Source organism: Eurosta solidaginis, chromosome 2, assembly GCF_040869045.1.
Source record: "Eurosta solidaginis isolate ZX-2024a chromosome 2, ASM4086904v1, whole genome shotgun sequence".
Classification (NCBI taxonomy): domain Eukaryota; kingdom Metazoa; phylum Arthropoda; class Insecta; order Diptera; family Tephritidae; genus Eurosta; species Eurosta solidaginis.
Genome location: NC_090320.1, coordinates 82,217,344 through 82,237,236, shown reverse-complemented (window position 1 = coordinate 82,237,236; position 19,893 = coordinate 82,217,344). Strand labels below are relative to the sequence as shown.

General features: G+C 41.5%; 1 protein-coding gene across 6 annotated transcripts in view; it reads left to right on the top strand.

Moving 5' to 3' along the window:
- LOC137240033 (ATP-dependent RNA helicase vasa-like) overlaps positions 1-19,893 on the top strand; it is a 213,819-nt gene that overhangs the window by 63,342 nt on the left and 130,584 nt on the right. For 5 of the 6 annotated variants that reach the window (XR_010949586.1, XR_010949585.1, XR_010949584.1 and 2 more), the window contains one exon: positions 6,339-7,257. The exons of the other annotated variant lie outside the window; for it this stretch is intronic. Coding sequence is in view for 1 of the 5 variants with exons in the window: in XM_067765927.1 (XP_067622028.1) it covers positions 6,339-7,257 (919 nt within the window). In the remaining 4 variants the exon portion in view is untranslated. The remainder of the gene's footprint in view (positions 1-6,338; positions 7,258-19,893) is intronic. 6 annotated transcript variants of the gene reach the window in all.

Sequence of the window (19,893 nt, the reverse complement as noted above, 5' to 3'; positions counted from 1 at the left end):
GCGGAAACCGGTTATGGGAGAAAAGTAGGTATTATGAATGTGAGGGAGAGGGAGATTTCTCTGCCATTTCATAGGAGTTTTTTCACTAGTTAAATTAAAGGGAATTCATCAAAATAGTTAAAGGAAATTGGTTATTTTAAGAAAGAACACTTATTTGTACAAATTTGTGCTAAAATATGTATTTACATTCTACCACAAACTCACTGTTAATACAACAACAACAACCACAATATTCTTTATTTTAAGTCGAAAAGTATATCATAAGCAACGGAAGAGCTCTTCGCATATTTGATGCAGCCATCCAGAAATTGCGCAAGGATTTTTTAAGAAGCCTTAAATAGATTTTGGCATATGGCGAAAGGCGAACTAAACTCGACTTGGCCGCCAGAAAATTGCTTTGCGTAATGAATGCAGGCAACTCCGGCGGATTTGTGTTATCCCGCCGGCCTTCTTCTTATGCTACTCTGTTGATGTTGCTGTGGCACCAATTCATTACTCATTTCAGTGAATACCACATGAAATGCAATAATGTGCATTGTTTATACCTTATTTCTTAATTTCAAACAAATTGGCAACAATAATTAAACTTTACAATTTTTTAAACAAAATAAGAAATGCGCAACGAAATTTCAATTGACAAAACAGCTGACTTCGAAAATTCGAGATTTCTATTCCCCAATTATTTTTCTCCCTAGAAAAAAATGGGAGGAATTTTTCCGCGGGAATAAAAAAAAAATCCGCGAGAATATTTACAATTGGTCTGTATTATGTCTTTCACCAACCAAACATTGTGAATCTAGTTTTGGTAACAAAGCTCTTGGTTATAGCATTGTGTTGTTGATTGCAATGAAATAAAATGTATAGTGCAGTTAGGTTTTAGTAAGAAACGGTTAAAAATTTGCGTTCTGGTGTTGCCGAACTATGTATGTGGAAAACTCAGTAAATCATAAATGAAATTAGGCAATTTTGTTAGTGCTATTTTTATAGATGCTTACTTTTCCCCTTAACGTTTAAGCTTCATATCAGAGCCTAGTAGATTCAGTAAGTGTGAGTTTTGATCCCAGGCTTTAGAGGTTCTGCTAGCACCTACGGGAATAATTTTATACAAAACATTTCTTCCGAAATCAAATCTCTTCCTTCTGTTTTCGAGTTAAAATATTTCTTGTGCCAAGATACTTAGTTTTCAATTACCTTGCGTGGCTTAACACCACAATAGTCCTGGAATTCCTTGAACTGTGGTTGTTGTTGGAGCGATAAGGTTGCTCCCCGAAGGCATTGGGGAGTGTTATCGATGTGACGGTCCTTTGCCGGATACAGATCCGGTACGCTCCGGTAACACAACGCCATTAAGGTGCTAGCCCGACCATCTCGGGAACGATTTATATGGCCACATTAAACCTTCAGGCCATCCCTCCCTCCCCACCCCCAAGTTCCATGAGGAGCTTTGGGTCGCCAGAGCCTCGTCTGTTAGTGAAACAGGATTCGCCGCTGATAGGTGAGGTTGACAATTGAGAAGCTATATATTGCGCTGGCAACCTGAAAGGGCTGCGCTACACAGCCCCTTGAATCTGGTATTTTAGTCGCCTCTTACGGCAGGCATACCTACCGCGGGTATATTCTGACCCCCTAACCCGCTGGGTGCTGGAGAAAGATTTAAATATCAACGTGCCAAACGAGAAGTAATGCATAGAATTTCTTTGTATAAGTTTTGAAAATGTTAGGCTCACGGCAGAGTCCTCGCTATAACTATGCTAGGCGAGAAGCAATGTTTATTTTCATATATTTTACATAGTTTGTATAACCGATAGAAATATCTAGCCGTTATTAATGTTATTATAAAACGAGTTTTTTTTTGATTAGTTGGTTATTTCATCAACAATTAACGACAATGTGTTTGCCAACACTTTTCTTTTTAATGCCTGGCATACATTATATCTTAGGTGAAATGTTATTGTTCTGGTACATTTTATTGACTGAGCAATTTTTTATGGTGAGAGTTCCATTGAAGTAAATTCAAAATTATATGGGGGCTAACGAAAGTGTGGCGAATTTTTGGGCAATATTGTGAATTTTTACCTGAATGAAAAAGAAAGAAAAGTACCAATCGTGGCTAAAGGACCAAAATTGAAGAAAGGGACCAGCGGACCAAATGGGGTTGGAAGGGACCATTTTTGGTCCAAATGGACCAAAGTGGCAACCGTGAAAGCGAAGAAAACTACCTTTCAAATTTCTCCACAGACACTGGTGAGTTTTTCGGTAATGACATCTTAACCACTTTGGCCAGAATCGCGGATAAAAGAACTGGTAACGATATTCGGTTACATAATGTTCTGGGTACTATTTTACCGGTAACGCTGAGATCGGGGCATTAGTCTTTTAAGTTTTCTTTAATGAACGTATGTAGAGTTTTTATTAGTTGCGGTTACAATAACCGAGCGCAATTTAACACAATATCGCGTCGTTGACTAGGTGCCGGTTCACTTCAAACTGAAAACTAAAAACTTAACTGCGCTTTCAGCAGCAACCATCTCGGTATGCATTTTTGCGCATAACGGGAAAATCGTATGATGCGATGGTGAGATAGATTCGAGTAACGGGAGATTCAACCAATGGGGTTGAATCTCCGCGTCCTTCCACTCTAACATTTTAAGTGATGCCAAGTGTTAATATGAGCGTTGCATCTTTTTATTTATTAGAGGGGGAGTTGCCTGATTTAAATGCAGTGACCCAATTTGACACTACAAATTTGCCAAACTCCATACTAACTCCTGCAGCTGATTTAATGGTTGCTCTCATGGCTCCGCAAAAGAAATCTCCTCAATCTCTACCTCATCTGAACTCAACTCTTCCAATAAATCCGTAACTTTATGTGACTTACGCCCGGGTTTTCAGTACAAGTTCAACTCAGTTTGTCAGTTAAACTACGCTTAAATTTATTCTGCAGTTTTTCAGTCTACTTTAACTGAAGTTTAAGCTGAGCTTTAAGCGGCCAATCTAGCAGGGTTAAACTCTAGTTAACCTATCAGTTATTTGCGTTCGTTCGAAATTGCGTCGAATATACCCAACAAGCATTTGGGCTTGAGTACTATTAGAGCTCATGTTGATAACTGGGCATACTTCTAAAATCTCAAGAGTTGTTTCGAAACAGTGGCTCAACGCGAGATTCATAGTGTACCCAGCAAAAGAGGGAATTTTTTATAAAGCGAAAAATGCTATTACTTAAGTTGAAAAAATGTAATTAGCAACTTGTGTTTCTCTAACTGGACTCCATACTATTCACGTATTTTCACGAAAATAAAATGAAATATTTATAATTTACAAAATAAATAAATGTGAGGCGCGATAGCCTCCGAAGAGATTTTAGGCCGAGTTTCTCTTCCAATTGGCGTCGTGCTGCTTTTAATTTTTCATGGCAGAAATACACTCGGAGTGCTTGCCAAACACTGCCGAGGGGCGGCCCCGCTTAAAAAAATTTTGTACGAATTGAAAAATCTTGTTCTTAAAATTTTGATGTTGCTTTGCCCCGGGCGTGAACCCAGGATTTTGGATGTGGTAGGCGGAGCACCCTACCATCACACCACGGCGGCCGTCTATATAATTTATTTTTTATTAACTACGCTTCATTACTGCTATCAACCAGGTGTTTAATTCTCACAATAAACAGCTGTTGGTTTTGGTGGTAACACTTAGGAGATTTGTTTCAACTCACCCGAACTCGATTTGCAATGTAGGATATCAACGGGAGAAATGTGTTGAATATTCATTTGAAAACTGTACATTTCTCAAGATATCTCGAAATTCGGATAATAATTGGAAAATATTAATGACATTGGAGATCAACTCGAAAACTTAATTTTACAAAATTTTTCAAAAGTTGGATAGTATTGGATAATGAAGTTGGATATCAACTCGAGAACTATCTGGTTTAAGAATAATTAAATAATGATGATGGATATCACTTCCGGAACTAGTAATACATATATTTCGCTTGAGAATTTTTTTCCGTGTTTGTTGGGTAAACAAAATCCAGCTGATGTCGTATCTACAAATTATCTAGATAATAAAAAAACCAATGTTGTCGCATAAAAAAGCATACCCCAAATGCGGCCTTCAACTGTGACTGTAAAACTGCTCAGTAGTTTGACTGGAGTTTATTTATTTATTTTAATAGAGTTTAAGCAAACTTAGTTTAAGCTTAGCTTAACCAACTACTGAAAAACCGGGCCTTAGTGCCACTAATCGCGATATCGTTTTGACGCAATAGTGCGTTTAATTGAGCTACATTTAGGATGGATAATTTCACCATCATTCTATACCGTTTAAATTGTATTAATGTTTAATGTGCGATGCATGCACAATGTTTCAAATTCTATGAATTATTCTTTTGAATACGCTGCTAATGTTCTGTTTCACTATTTTATCAAATCCTGTGACACAGTATCTTACATATGTAATGCACGATCAGATATGCATTAAAAACATATACCATACATTTTCTGCGGAAATCGGTAATAAAACAGTGCAAGTGCGGCAGAGGAGGTGAAAGTGGCGAATTTCAAAATCAAGAACTTGAATATTTTTTTAATGTGTCGTAATGAAGTTTCCAAGTCAATTAACGAAAGTGTAAAAATTGCTGAGGAAATAGATCTGTTTACTTTACGTCAAACAAACAAACCGATTTGTCGGAATTGTTGTTTTTGTCGACAATTTAAAATGCATCCTTTAGTAGGTTAAGCGCAGACGTCGTGCAAACAGACTGGCACATAAACCCGACGTGTCACCCATTACAGTCACCCGTACAGATGTCACCTCTACAGAGGTTGAAGAAGCCATCTAAAAGGCCAAGATCTCTAAATCAATAGGCCCATACCGAATAGCCATACCAATGCTAAAAAACTTTGGTGCTGTGGGAATAAACTACCTAACGCACGATTACAAAAAAAATCGTTATCGGGTTAGGGAATTAGAATATACCCGCGGTAGGTATGCCTGTCGTAAAAGGCGACTACAATACCAAACACATTCATGGAGTTGTGTAGCGCAACCCTTCAGGTTGCCAGCGCAATATGTAGCTTCTCCGAACCCAACTGTCGACCTCAGCCGAGGCTCTGGCGACCCCGAACTCATGAATGGGTGGGAGGGCGGTACGGTCAAGAAGGTCGCATGTGGTCATAACAAATTCCCGAGATAGTCGGGCATGGTACCGGAACGTACCGGATCGGCATCCGGCAAAGGACCATCAACATCGATAACACTCCCCAAGGCCTTCGGGGAGTGTCCTTATCGCTACAACAACAACAACGCACGATTTCAACCTGCCGTTGAAGTCGTTTGTCATTCCCGAATACTAAAAATGGCAAGGAAAATTTCACCACTAAAGCCTGGGAAACCAGCTAACGAAGGCGAGTCATATCGATCGATCACTCCTTTCGCCAGTAGCGAAGACATTGGAAACCGTCTTGCTCCCTCATTTCACGGCAAACCTTGCCTTCGCCTAGCCACCCACCAACATGGCTTCCACAAAATGCCCTAAACACTTACATAAATTACGGACTAAATCAGGAAAAACCCCATCATAGGACGGTGCTCGTGGCACTCGACATGTGAAACGCTTTTGTCACAGTCAACCACGGCACACTACTCCAAGACACAGAAGGCTCACAACATCCCCTTGTCTAAAATGAAGGATCGCAAATTATCTGAATTGTCGGCAAGCGTCGGTTCAATTTAGGAAAAAAAACCGCAAAGCCTAGGAGAATTAAACAGGGTTGGTGTCCTTTCTCCGTTTATCTTTAATTTCTACATATCAAAGCTCCTTTCCCCACCAGAGAAGGTGTTTCAATCATTTCCCATGCCGACTGCATGATTATAGTAACAGGACCTGGCCGTTCAATAGATATATTAGTTTCTAAAATATACAGCTGTCTACCCGGTTGTTTCTAGTTTCTTCACCTCGAGCAACCTGGCATTATCACCGACAAAGTCCACGGCCACTCTGTCTACTACGTGGAAGGAACAGATGACGCAAATATTGGACGTTCACGTCGATGGTGTCACGCTACCGACTGTCAGTCACCCAAAGATCTTAGGGGTAACGTTCGATAATACTCTCAACTCAAGGTGCATGCCACCGAAATTGTATCTAAAGTATAAAGCCGCAACAGTACTTCAGTATTTTGTCTTTTTGAAAACTTGTCAACTCACTAAATAACTATAAATATATAAAAGTTTACCAAGTTATGGGCATATTAATTTCATGTTATCTTTTTTTGTAATCACAGTTTGAGCATGCTTCACTTTTCTTTTTTAACTCGTTCGTTCATACTCGTATTTTCTAGCACATCTCACAAATGAAATCGAATTAGCCGCTAGCTGTTTTGTACCCGATAATTTTATGATATCAACTGTTCGTAAATTCATACTCGACGTGCCAAGCCGTATACATGAAACAAATAATATTGCTGAGCTTTACTGCATTGTCAGATATGTATTAGAAACATATAAAATTTATTTGTCTGCGGAAATCGATAATAAAATCACTGCAAGTGCGGCAGAGGGAGGTGAAAGTCACGAATTTCAACATGAAGAACTTGACTTTGATCAAGAATATTTTTTTAATGTGGTTCGTAACGAAGTTTCCAAGTCAATGAACGAGAGTGTTCAAATTTCTGAGAAAATAGATCTGTTTACTTCACGCCAAACAAAGCAAACCGATTTGTCGGAATTGTTTACAGACACACAAGAAATTTCAAAAACCGCACCGAAACAGAAAACAATTAAAAGCAAGTCCAACGACAGTGTTGACTGCCAATATGCTGCTCCTAGAGTAAGAAGCACGAAAGTTGTTTCAAATATGATGCCACATGTAACCGAACTAGAATACGCCTTAAGAAAGCGATTACCGATGCGTAAATTTCTTAAAATTGTGGAAAAGCAAAAACAAATAGATGAAACCGCTTGCAAGACCGCATACAGTTTATTTCCGTTAGAAAACACTTGGACAAACAACATAATAGGCTTTGATGAATTGGTGCTTTGTAATGATGATCATACCCAATCGGAGGATTTGAGTGCTGGAACGTCATCAAGTATTAATGTTGCCCGACATCATGTCTCCGCAACGTCAGCTTCGGCACTCCCAGCCGTGCAATACGCTCAATCACAATCAGATGGCCAATCGACACAAGTTTTTGAAGATAATATTGATACGCTTCAAGAGATTAGGGATGCTACGCAGCACCATACAGAAAATACGGGGTATATCACTTTAATTAAATTAGGACCTAAGTGAAGATGAAACAATTCAGATACTACTTAGGAGGAGGATTTTTTCTATACTTTAGGTTTAGCTCAAAATACGTCAGCCTTTGTCAAACCTGATTTATTCAAATAGTATTTTTGAACCGATTTTGTCTGCCAGGCGATTAGTTCGTCTATTTGTATTGTGTAAGTAAACGTTCGTCTGGCCACACGAAAACAGATGATCGTTATATGATTTTCTTTTAGGTAGGTAGTTAGTAACTCGAATACAAGACGAAAGATAGACGATAATTGTTCAAAATTGATGAAAGGCTATTAGTGATCGTCATAATGTTGGTAGAAGACTTTCGTAGTTTTGGGGAAAATCACAGCATGCAAAGCATTACATTTTTTTTTGTATTTTTGGATCTTTAACATATATGTAATACTCCTATGTATATTGCTAATAGAAAATGCTCGCAATGTGTTTTAAATTCGAAATCAAAACGACAGCGTATACGATTTTTGTGATTGTAGCAGCATAAGTGTGACAAGAAAAAATTAAAATTTAGGTACATTCGATTATTGAATACAAAAACGAAAACGTTCAAACAGTAATATATCAACAATCTGATGTTTGGGAATGTACCTAGCCTTTTGTAGCAATATAGGAGTATTACATATATGCTTTTAACAATTATATCAATGTGATTCAGTGTTAATAGAGATGAGAATTGAATTGCATGTTCCAGTTTACTATAAAAAGTTGATAAGTAGCATTGTAAACCTTAACAAGTAGCGCTCAAAATTAGCACACATACACAGACATGACTGGCCTAGCCACAAATTGTGATAATTTTGGAATATCGTCACCCGCTTGCCAGAAGCATGAATGTACCAAAATGAAAATATTGGGAAATCGAGTTTCAAAGTTTATTGCTGCCTTAAAATTAGAAGTATTAGTTTTTAATGTAAAAATTTATCAACAATTTATTCTCACAATATGCTCTTTCAACTGAGATAACTGTTTTGCTCGCATCCTTTTTATTCTCCGAGATTTAGCACATTCACTTTTCTGGCACAACAAAAGTTTTAAAAACTGATCTAATTTTTTGTTAACACAGCTATACAAAAAAAAAATCAAAGTAGTCGGATCACGTAATGCGGCTCATGTTTTCTGTGCCTCTTTATGCGCTGAGTCCGAAACCGCTATAAGAATTGGTCCAACTGGTCATGGTATGGCTATGGCCTTACCTTCAAAAGAAGTAAAAAATTCCTGCAGGCCAATTCCGTTGGCGGATTCGGGTTCAGAGCATCACAATACTTTGGAAAACATCCGTGGCTGTTACTAATAGAAAGTATGTAAATGAAGATATTATTACAAACGTAGAACTAGTTCTCATTTTCGGAATCAGAATCTTCTGAAATGTTGCATTCGGATAAAGCGTCACGAACCTCACTGGTGCCCTTTACATTTTTATAAAAAGAATGATATTCTTTTAGTATAACTAGTTTTTCGCACATTTTTCTCAAGTCTTTTAGTTTTACATTGGCGATAGGCAACGGCTTCAAATAAACCGGCTTGCCTTCAATTAAACAACGACGACCTTTTTTTCAGATAGCGTTGCTATAGCACAGTAATTATCAGCATTTTTTTTTAATTATTATAGAAATAATTAAATATTTAAAATAATTAAAATTATTAGTAAATATTGTAACGAATTTACTGCAATTCCCCTTACTTGCAACCTTCTGCTAACGTTCGAATCACTAAACTGTTGAATAAATAACTCCACTATTCAATAATGCAAAATGTCCTTTATTAAAGTACTTCAGAATAACATGACTATTGCTCGCTAGATAGCGTCTTAAATCAAACTGATTGTCGTGCCTCTACTGTTGCTGCCTTTTATACTCTGTAATTTCTCATTCGCATACTTCCAGGCGCTTCCATTTCTATAATTTACCAGTTGGTTATCAGCTATAAAATTACTACGTTTATAGCTTCTCATATGCGCGTGTATATGTGAGCACAATTATAATTGCATACTTTTGGGAGCATCTCAGATAAGATATCTGCATGTGTTTGTGCGTCTCTTCTCCGCTGCGTGTACGTACATACATACATATGTATGTGTAGACATAATGATTGATTTATTGATGTGCATGCAAGTCACTGCGTAACATCGGCTTAGAGATGATAGTATCCCTTAGTGTTGCTAATTTTCGTCACACTGCCTTCCACCTAAGTCTGATCGTCCCGAGGGTTTGTCCATTAGGGTTTGTCAATGCCAGTGTTTTTCTCGGAGGTACCTTTGGTGTTGATTTGTTTGGCCCATTCGTTCCATCAACCCTTGCCCCATCTGCTGCCTTTGACTTTTGTGTTTTTGTCGAATCTCTTTCACCAGCACTCGATTACTGCTGAACCCTTTTTCCAAACTGAAGTTAAGTGGCACATCCAGGTTCTCATAACGCATCACTCTTCTCTGCATATCGATCTTGATGTCATGGTCAACCAAGAAGTCCACTCCCAATATGACTTCATCAACGATATCCGCCACAACGAATTTGTGTAGAACTGTGACCTTTCCCATTAAGACTTCACATATCACTTCTCCCTTGACTTGGTTATACTCGCCAGTGACCGTACGCAACCTTGCTCCAGGTAACGGTTTTACTCTCCTGTTGACCAAGTCAGATCGGATTAAAGAATGAGATGCGCCCGTATCTACAGTCAGTACACGTTCTTTGCCATCCACATTCCATCTGACGGTGAGACTGCTCTATTTTCTACCAATTTGCGACACAGATATCACAGGACATTCAATAGATGGAGCTATCTCGATCTCTACACCTTACTCGCACTTGCTCATCCCCTCCAGCTTTGTTAATAAGACCACCCATGCTGTTGAAACCACTAGGATCAAGATCGCAATGACGTGCAATGTGACCGGGTTTCCCGCATTTGAAGCATTTGATAACTCTTTCACTCCGCTTTTGCGATCCTTTCAGCGCCTCCAATATTGCGCCTACCCACTCTGGCCTTTTTACTTCCACACGGCGTGCTTTGAAAACTGGCTTACACAGAAGCGACGCTGTTTCCTTAATCAGAGCATGTGATACCGTTTCTGCGAATGTTGGCTTTGGGTTTGCGTATGTAGCTCGCTTTGTTTCGACGTCCCGTATGCCATTTATAAAGCTCTTAATCTTTACCCTTTCAGTGTATTCCACGGGTGCGTCCGCATTCGCTAAATGTGCCAGCCTTTCAACATCCGGCGCAAACTTTTGCAATGTTTCACCAGGCCTCTGGAAGCGGTTCAGTAACTCCATTTGGTATATCTGTCTCCTATGCTCAGTTCCGTATCGTCTCTCTAGAGCGCCCATCAATGCTCCATAACAGTTCCGTTCGCCCTCTGGAATTGTTTGTAAAATCTCAGTTGCAGGCCCTTTCAACGCCATGAACAGTGCAGCAACTTTATCTTCAACATTCCAGTTGTTCACTGCTGCGGTTGTTGTTGTAGCAATGTTTCGCCCCACCTAATAGCTGCGACCGATCACAAATTGTTATCAATATCCTCTAACGGGAGTCCAAGGAAACTTGCTGTTTCGACAGGGGTGGACCATAATGAAAGGTGCGTTAGAGGCCTTGGTTCCACATTACAATTAAAGAGATGGTTGGTGTGATGGGGGACACATTGCAAGCGGGGCATACATTTTGTATGTCGGGTTGATTCTGGATATGTAAGAGTTTAACCTGTTATAGTATCCAGAACGAAGTTGAGCCAGAGTGAATCGCGTTTCCCTGCGGAGTGTGCGTTCCTCTTCCGCAAGTTTTGGGTATTGTTCCCTGAGTACTAGATTCACCGGGCAATTCCCGGCATAAAGGTCCGACGTCTGTTTGTGGAGTTCACCAAGGACCTGCTTGTGTTTTTTTGCTTCATACGGCTGAGTTCTCAGGTGCCGTATTTCCTCAAAATGCTTACGGAGATGACTCCTTAAGTCCCTAGGCGGTGTTGGCTCATCAATCAGATGTCTGTTGGGATGCCCAGGTTTCTGGGTATTCAACAGGAACTGTTTGGTTAGCATCGCGTGTTCTGGGGACATAAGAAGACAGCCCGTGGCGGTTCTGAGCGCAGTATTTTGGCAGGCCTGTAGCTTCTTCCAGTGGGTAGTTTTTAGGCTTGGCGACCATATAGGGGACGCCTAGCATGCAAACGGCTGACCAATTACTTTGTTTGTGGTAATGAGCGTTTCTTTGTCTTTTCCCCAAGTACTGCCAGCAAGGGATTTGAGGATTTTATTACGGCTCTGGATTTTCGGAACAATTGCGGCTGCGTGCTCACCAAAATGTAGATCCTGATCAAACGTCACACCTAAGATTTTGGGGTGTAGGACAGTCGGTAGTGTAGTGCCATCGACGTGGATGTTCAAAATGGTCGACATTTGGGACGTCCATGTTGTAAATAAGGTCGCGGAGGATTTAGTCGGTGATAAAGCCAGGTTTCGCGAGGCGAAAAAACTGGAGAGATCAGGGAGGTAGCCGTTTGTTCTGTTGCAAAGCTCATCGATCCCTGGGCCTGGGCCTGTGGCCGTTATTGTGCAGTCATCGGCGTAGGAAACGATAGTAACTCCTTCTGGTGGCGAAGGTAGCTTAGATATGTAGAAATTAAACAAAAGTGGGGATAGGACACCACCCTGTGGCACCCCCTGTTTAATTCTTCTTGGTTTTGATGTTTCATTTCTAAATTGCACCGATGCCTTCCGACCACCCAGATAATTTGCGGTCCACCTTTTATGACGTGGGGGAAGGGTAGACCCTTCCAGGTCTTGCAGTAACGAGCCATGGTTGACCGTATCAAAAGCTTTTGATAGGTCTAGCACTACGAGTACTGTTCTTTGGTGGGGGTTTTGATTTAAACCGCAATTTATCTGGGTGCTAATGGCATTTAGCGCGGTGGTGGTGCTATGGAGTTTTCTGAAGCCATGCTGATGGCAGGCTAGCTGCAAATTTGCTTTGAAGTAGGGAAGCAAAATGGCTTCAAGCGTCTTGGCTACTGGCGATAGGAGAGATATCGGGCGATATGACTCTCCTATGTTAGCTGGTTTCCCAGGCTTTAGTAGCGGGACCACCTTGACCAATTTCCATTTTTCGGGTATGACAACGGTGGAAAGAGACAGGTTGAAGACATGTGCTAAATATTTGAAACCCTCTTTCCCTAGGCTTTTAAGCATCGGCATGGCTATGCCGTCTGGGCCCTCTCCTTTGGATGGTTTAGCATGACCGATGGCATCCTCAACCTATTTGGCGGTGATGGTAATTGGTGACACGCTGAACTTATGTTTACGTGCGTGTCTGTTGGCCCTTCGTCTATTTTTGTCGTCCGTAGAATGTGTTATCTATTGTCGGCAGAAAGCGGTCGCGCATTTTTTCGCATCCGACAGCACTTTGTCGCCAAAGGCGATGGAAACTTTGTCATTGTGCCTAGACGGATTCGATAGGGACTTTACAGTGGACGAAAGTTTACCTACACCGGCAGAGAGGTTACAACCGCTTAGGTGCTCCTCCCATTTCGCCCGCTTGTGTTCATCCACAAGCAATCTGATGCGTTGGTTTATATATCTTATTTGGGGGTCGCCGGGATCGAGCTGTCTTATAAGGTCACGTTCTCTCGCTAAACTTGCGGCCTCTGCTGGGAAGTGGGGCCGAATTTCGGGATTCTATCGGCGGGAATGAAACGAGCCGAGGCGGATTCAATGACCTTGCGGAAAGCACGCTCCCTTTGGCGGGCATCAGTTGGGATAGGGAGGGCAGCAAAGCGGTTGTCTGTAAAGGATTTGTATTCGTCCCATTTTCCTTTTTTAAAGTTAATTAAAGTGCGTTTTTCTGCGACGATGAAGTCGGCGGAACGCTCGAGCGAAATAAGTATCGGCAGGTGGTCGGATGCCAATGTTACCATCGGCTGCCAGTTGACGCAGTTTACGAGTTCTGCGCTCACGATTGAAATATTCGGCGAACTGTGACAGCTTCCTACCATACGTGTGGGGGCGTCTCCGTTTATTGTGCAGAACGTCGTTTCTTCTATTTGATCCGCTAACATCTCACCCCTACTGTCCACCCGCAAGTTTGAATGCCATAGATCGTGATGGGCATTGAAATCGCCAAGATAATGCGATTGTTTCCAGTGAGTACGGCGCTGATATCAGGGCGGTATCCACTGGGGCAACAGGTGACAGGAGGGATGTTGATGATTTCTAGGTTTGCATCGCCCGACCGGACAGATAATCCTTGACGTTCTAAGACACTGTCCCTGCGGTCGATGACGGGATCAAATATATGATATTGGATAGTGTGGTGTATGATAAACGCTGGTGTATGATTTCCGCTCTCGCGATCTTTTCTGTGGACATTATACCCAGAACAGGTCTGCAATGCAGATCTTGTTGTGAGTTTAGTCTCTTGAATCGCAGCAATGCGGATGTTGTGCCGCTTCATGAAGTCGACTATCTCCGTGATCTTTCCAGTTAATCCATTACAGTTTAACTGCAGAATTCTGAAGTGCATATGGGGAGACGTCGTCACTCTGGGAGTAAGTGACGGGTGACTACGCCTGGCTTGTGAAAGGCCAGAACGCGATTGCTGTTGTGGCCCTGGGACTAGACGTCCTTGGGTAAGCATTGGGGTACCCGGTGTATTTGGGTATGCGGCCTGGCAACATGGCGCAATGAAACCCGTCGGGGGTTGCCGTCGCGGAGACCAGAACATCTAGGAAAGTAACACCGTCCATGGCAGGAGCTGCATTGGCGGATGTCGCATACGTATATATTCTGTGCTGGCAAACGGTGCAAAGGGAGGTAGGGACTAAGAGTCTGTTTCCCTGACCTACACAATTGCTGCCGGAAAAGAGGGGGACGCGGGCAGGAGCTGATGCTCGGCATTGCTCCCAACTCTACTACGGAGATTATAGGTATGAGTGGGAGCAGCCGTGTGAGTTGGTGGCGCCGTGGGGCGCGAGCAACAGCGGGTACTTGTTGTGGCTTGCTGAGCAGCGGGGCTGCCGGAAGGTAGCGGGGGCGCTAAGGCGCAGACTACGGGACGTCCTAGGACATGAACAGCAAGGAGCCACAAAAGATTTATAGAAGTTACGTGGACGTCTGGTTTTGGGGTCTATCCCAGAACAACCTGTCCCATGCAACCGTCCCTTACACGAGACACACTGACAAGAGTATGACCGTCCTAAAAAAACTTTTCGGGCAGATGCAGCATAACCATTTCTCAGGACCGGGATCAGGAGACGGACCCGGATTGGGTTCGATACCTTCCCGGAGCAAGAGAATATGGAGCAGTCCCGCTGCAAGGAGCTGCTGGGAGGATGACAATTTGTGGGAAGGGACGCAACAAATTAAATGGGGTTACACTGAGTTGGCAGTCCTTGGTCGGGAAAAATCCCGAGTCGCTCCGGTACATAGAACCGACGGCCTTGGGAAGCGAAACACTGCTGCGGTCTTCTCAAACTGTAGCTGAAAAGGAACAGAACCTATTCCTGGAAAGGAACAGAACCGTCAAAGGATGGTGTTTTTACCTTTGGATTACTCGCTGAAACTGTTGGCTGATTTAGTTGCAACTGCTCCATACGACCTTTTAAATCATCGACTTCTGCCTGAAATTGAGCGATTTTTGCATCCTGCGCTTCCAGCTTTGATGTTACCCTTGCTTCCTGTGCTTCTAACTGCGAAGACATTTGTGCCAGCTGCAATGATAAGCGCTCCTCTAGTTCTTCTATCGTGGATGTTATACGTGTCTCTTGCGATTCCAGTTGGGATGCTATACTTGTCTTCTGTTCTTCCATCTTGGATGTTATACGGTTCTCCTGCGGTTCCATATATGTCTTCTGTTCTGCCAGTTGAGATGACACCGTCGATGCTTGAGCAGATATTGCAGCTAAAATCATGTTCAAGTCTGTGCTCGTAACTGTCTGCGATGTTTCGTTTTTCTCTTCAATTTTTGTTGTTGTCTCGTCGACATCAAGATGAAAGACATACTCTTCCACGTTAATTCCTTCTGCTTCCATTGCATCTCGTAGCCGTGCCTGAAGTTCGAGTTTAACGCCGCTTGTATTCAATCCACGGCTCTTCAACTCCTTCTTCAGTTGCTGGATCTTCAATTCACTCCACTTTGCAATGTCCAAGTTGTATTCGAAGTCTTCGGAATTTATTCAACAATTCCTCTTCTGACACCAATTGTAACGAATTTACTGCAATTCCCCTTATTTGCAACCTTCTGCTAACGTTCGAATCACTAAACTGTTGAATAAATAACTCCACTATTCAATAATGCAAAATGGTCTTTATTGAAGTACTTCAGAATAACACTACTATTGCTCGCTAGATAGCGTCTTAAATCAAACTGATTGTCGTGCCTCTACTGTTGCTGCCTTTTATACGCTGCGATTTCTCATTCGCATACTTCTAGGCGCTTCCATTTCTAGAATTTACTAGTTGGTTATCAGCTATAAAATTACTACGTTTATAGCTTCTCATATGCGCGTGTATATGTGAGCACAATTATAATGCATATTGGGAGCATCTGAGATAAGATATCTGCATGTTTTTGTGCGTCTCTTCTCCGCTGCGTGTACGTACATATATGTGTAGACATAATGATTGATTTATTGATTTTCATACAAGTCACTGCTTAGCATCGGCTTAGAGATGATAGTATCCCTTAGTGTTGAATATTCGTCACAATATGAATGAGTACGAATGTGTGCTATTCTTACATTTTTCAAACATTATACATTCATGACAACGACATTGCAAATTACTGGGTTTCCATGTAAGGTGGGAAGCTGTAGATTTAAGTAGAACCTAAAGAATCTAAAGGGTAATCCAACGAAGCTTCTAACACAAAATCGGAAAATTTGCACATTCAGGCTTCTGGCTAGCGAGCGACGATATATAGCTTTAAGGACACCTTAATTGCAGTAATAATTGTCAAAAATTGTATAATGTTGATACACATGTCCTTGAAGTATGGTAAAATTTTCAGCTGAATTCATTGTTTACTTCGTCAGTGACAGCTGCTAAGGTTAGACGTATTTTTATGAGGTCGGCGATATTCGCTTGTTTAAAAAAATGGATCAAGGGATTTGTATCAAATTTTGCGGAAAGAATGAAATAAAGTGTAACAAAGTGTGCGAAACGTTAACAAAGGCCTACGGTGAGTCTGCAATGAGTAAAACAGTGGAGGCCTTTTGGATCGCCAAGACCGAAAAAGGTTCGACAAATGCGGTCGAACGTGAAGGTTATGTTCACAGTATTCTTCGATTTTAATGGCATAGTGCATCATGAATTCTTGCCACGAGGTCAAACGGTCAATAAGGAGTACTACCTACAAGGTCAACGCCGTTTACGTGAAGCAATCCGAAAGAAACGCCCGAATTTGTGGCAAAACAATTCATGGCTTTTGCACCACGATAATACACCTGCTCACACTTCATTGCTTGTTCGTGAATTTTTGGCGAACAATACTCTAACGATGCCCCAGCTTCCATATTCGCCAGACATGGCTCCATGTGACTTTATCCTATTTCCAAAAATAAAGAGAACCTTGAAGGGCCGTCGTTTTACAAGTATAGAATGCGTTTGTAACCATTTCAACTATCGTAGGAGTGCGGGTTTGAATCCCTCTCCCGGGAGAAAAGGCTTTGAAGAGATTTACAAGGTATAATCGAAACAGCTGTCGCCTTGTCCGTCCTGATGTCACGTTGTTTAAATTTTTCCCAAATTATTAAATAAATAAATAAATTATAAAATTAAAAATTACTTGAAATAAATGTTTTCATACAGTTAAAGCAATACGGCCAATCCCCGATTAACTCATACAAAGCATAGATGAAATTAAAAGCGCATCGCTGAAAGAGCTGAAGGCTATCCTAAAATACGCATGATATAGAACTACTTGAAGATGCAACTAAAACATTTTTGGTACTTTTATTGGCATTCGAATTTTTGCTCACCTGGTTACTTGTCGATTGTGTTACCTTAGCATTTTGCAGATTTTCCATCATGCGCCATCGCTTCTCCAAAAACGATGTAAATGAAGTCACGTTGGGCAATGTTTGTGTAGGCAAGTCTTCCTCCCACTTTTCCTGCGTCTTTTGATCAAACTTTCTAGCGACAAGATGTATGAGTAATCCATCCAAGGTGTTGAGAGCGCGAAGATGTGAATTGAATTCACGCTCAATTCCCGCAAATCAGTAGTAGAGCTTTTATCAACCATCTTGTATCCAAACATCGCCTTTATATGCGCCTGAAGAATAAGTAATTTGTTATCAAACCTCTTTTTTAGAAGAGACAGGACCTTTTCATAATTTTCTTCCACTGGTTCGAGTGAGCATATTGTTTCTAAAGCAGCTCCTTGCAAGCTGGCGCGTATATGTCAAAGCTTTTCCACTTTGTTCAATTCAAGATCGAGTTTGAGAAGTGTTTCGAGGATTGGAAGAAGCGCTGGCACAAGTGCATAATATCTAAAGGGGACTATTTTAAAGGCGACAACATTAATGTAGATGAAGAAATAAATATCTTTTTCAAAACACGAAAATTCCCGTTATTTTTTGAACACACCTCCGTTCATTAATATTGATACAAAGATTGGAGGTATATTGATGCAATGCAACACTGCTCTTCCTGCCGTTCTTCATTCCACTCCTTTCGACTGCCGTCCACTTTTTTCGCAATATAACCTCAATTTAAGCTGCCCAACTATATAGTAAACAATGATAACTAGTTTTGTTGTTTGTTCTGAAATTCGCTACATATTTAAAAAGAGTTCTTCTTAGCAGAAAACTTAATGGGTCGTGTGAATCAAAAAAACCGAAATTTTTATCTCTTATCCTCTTTCCGGCATTAGCACTCGAGTAGGTCAGGGAAACAGACTCTTAGTCCCTACCAAATTTTGCACCGTTTGCCAGCATGCGACATCTGTCCAATGCAGCTCCTGCCTTGGACGGTGCCACTTTCCTAGATGTTCTGGTCTCAGCGACGGCAACCCCCATGGGTTTCTTCGCACCATGCTGCCAGGCCGCAAACCCAACTACACCGGGTACCCCAGTGCTTACCCAGGGACGTCCATTCCCAGGGCCACAACAGCATTTGCCTCTTGGCCTCCCTCAATCCAGGCATAGTAACCCGTCACTTACCCCTAGAGTGACGACGTCTCCCCCGTTGCACTTCAGAATACTGCAACTGTAATGGGTTAACTGGGAAGAACACGGAGAGAGTTGATTTCATCAAGCATCGATCCAAGAGACCAAACTCAGCAAGATCTGCTTTGCAGACCTGCCCTGGGTATAAGGTCACCAGAAAAGATCGCGAGAACGGAAACGGAGGCGGTCTCGCATTTATCACCCACCAATATAATATATTTGATCCAGACATCGGCCGCAGGGACAGTGTCCTGGAACGTCAAGGCATATCCTTCCGGTTAGGCGTAGTAAATTTAGAAATCACCAACATCTACCTCCCTCCTGTCCCTGCTGCCCCAGTGGATACTGCCCTGACATAAGCCTCACTGGCGATAATCGCATTATCTTAGACGATTTCACTGCCCATCACGATCTATGGCATTTTAACCTACAGGCAGACAGCAGGGGTGAGATGTTGGCGGACCAAATGTAGGAAACGACGTTCTGCACAGATGAAAATTGCTATCTAAAAGTGGAAATATTTTTCTACTAAGTGTATGTACCCAATAGGTACTACTGCCTTCCGAGCAACGCAAGGCTCCAAAAGTATGATTTAAATTGTGTTCACCACATCATTAGCAGCCTCACACGTTAGGCGCCAAAATTTTTTGTAACAACCTACAAGGAGGTAGGTGGTGATGAATGAGTAGGTTAGCTGGTTCCTAGGTGGTAAAAATAGGAAAGGGTATAAACCCACGGACAGTTGATGGGTCCCGACAGTCGAAATCTTCTGGTGCCTCAGCTCTTTCTGCGTGGGGTGGGTTTTTGCCATACCTCAACTGCATTACCATAAATTTTATTTAATTGGATTCCTAATGGAAAGTAACAGGGCATACTAAAAGAATTGCAAAATTTTGAAAGAAATTTTAAAAAGGAAAAGGAGAACGCCCTAGTGTACGTCATATTAATTGATCAGCGATGTCTATGATGTTAATTGACATTCGCTACCCAACTAAGATCTTCGCAATAAAAATATTAAAGAAGATGCCTAGAGAAAGCAACTTTTCCTACCTCCCTGTCCCACCGTATAGCGCCAAGAAAACTAATAAATTTAACACATTTTGTATGCGAAACAAACTCACATTAGATTATGTTTATTAAATTTCCAGAAATAATTATAAAAAAAAAAAAATAAAAGTAAAACTTATTGATAATGATTCAAATACAAATTGACTATCATCGAATATCTATGCGTATATACTTGTTCACTTTGGATCATTATAACATTTTCTAACCCACTCGTATGGTAGGAAGCTGTCACAGTTATACAGATTTATCCATCGTGAGCGCAGAACTCATAAACTGCGTCAACTGGTAACATTGGCGTCCGACCACCTACCCATACTCCTTTCGCTCGAGCAATCTGCAGACTTCATCATCACTGAAAAACGCACTCTCGTCAATTTTAAGA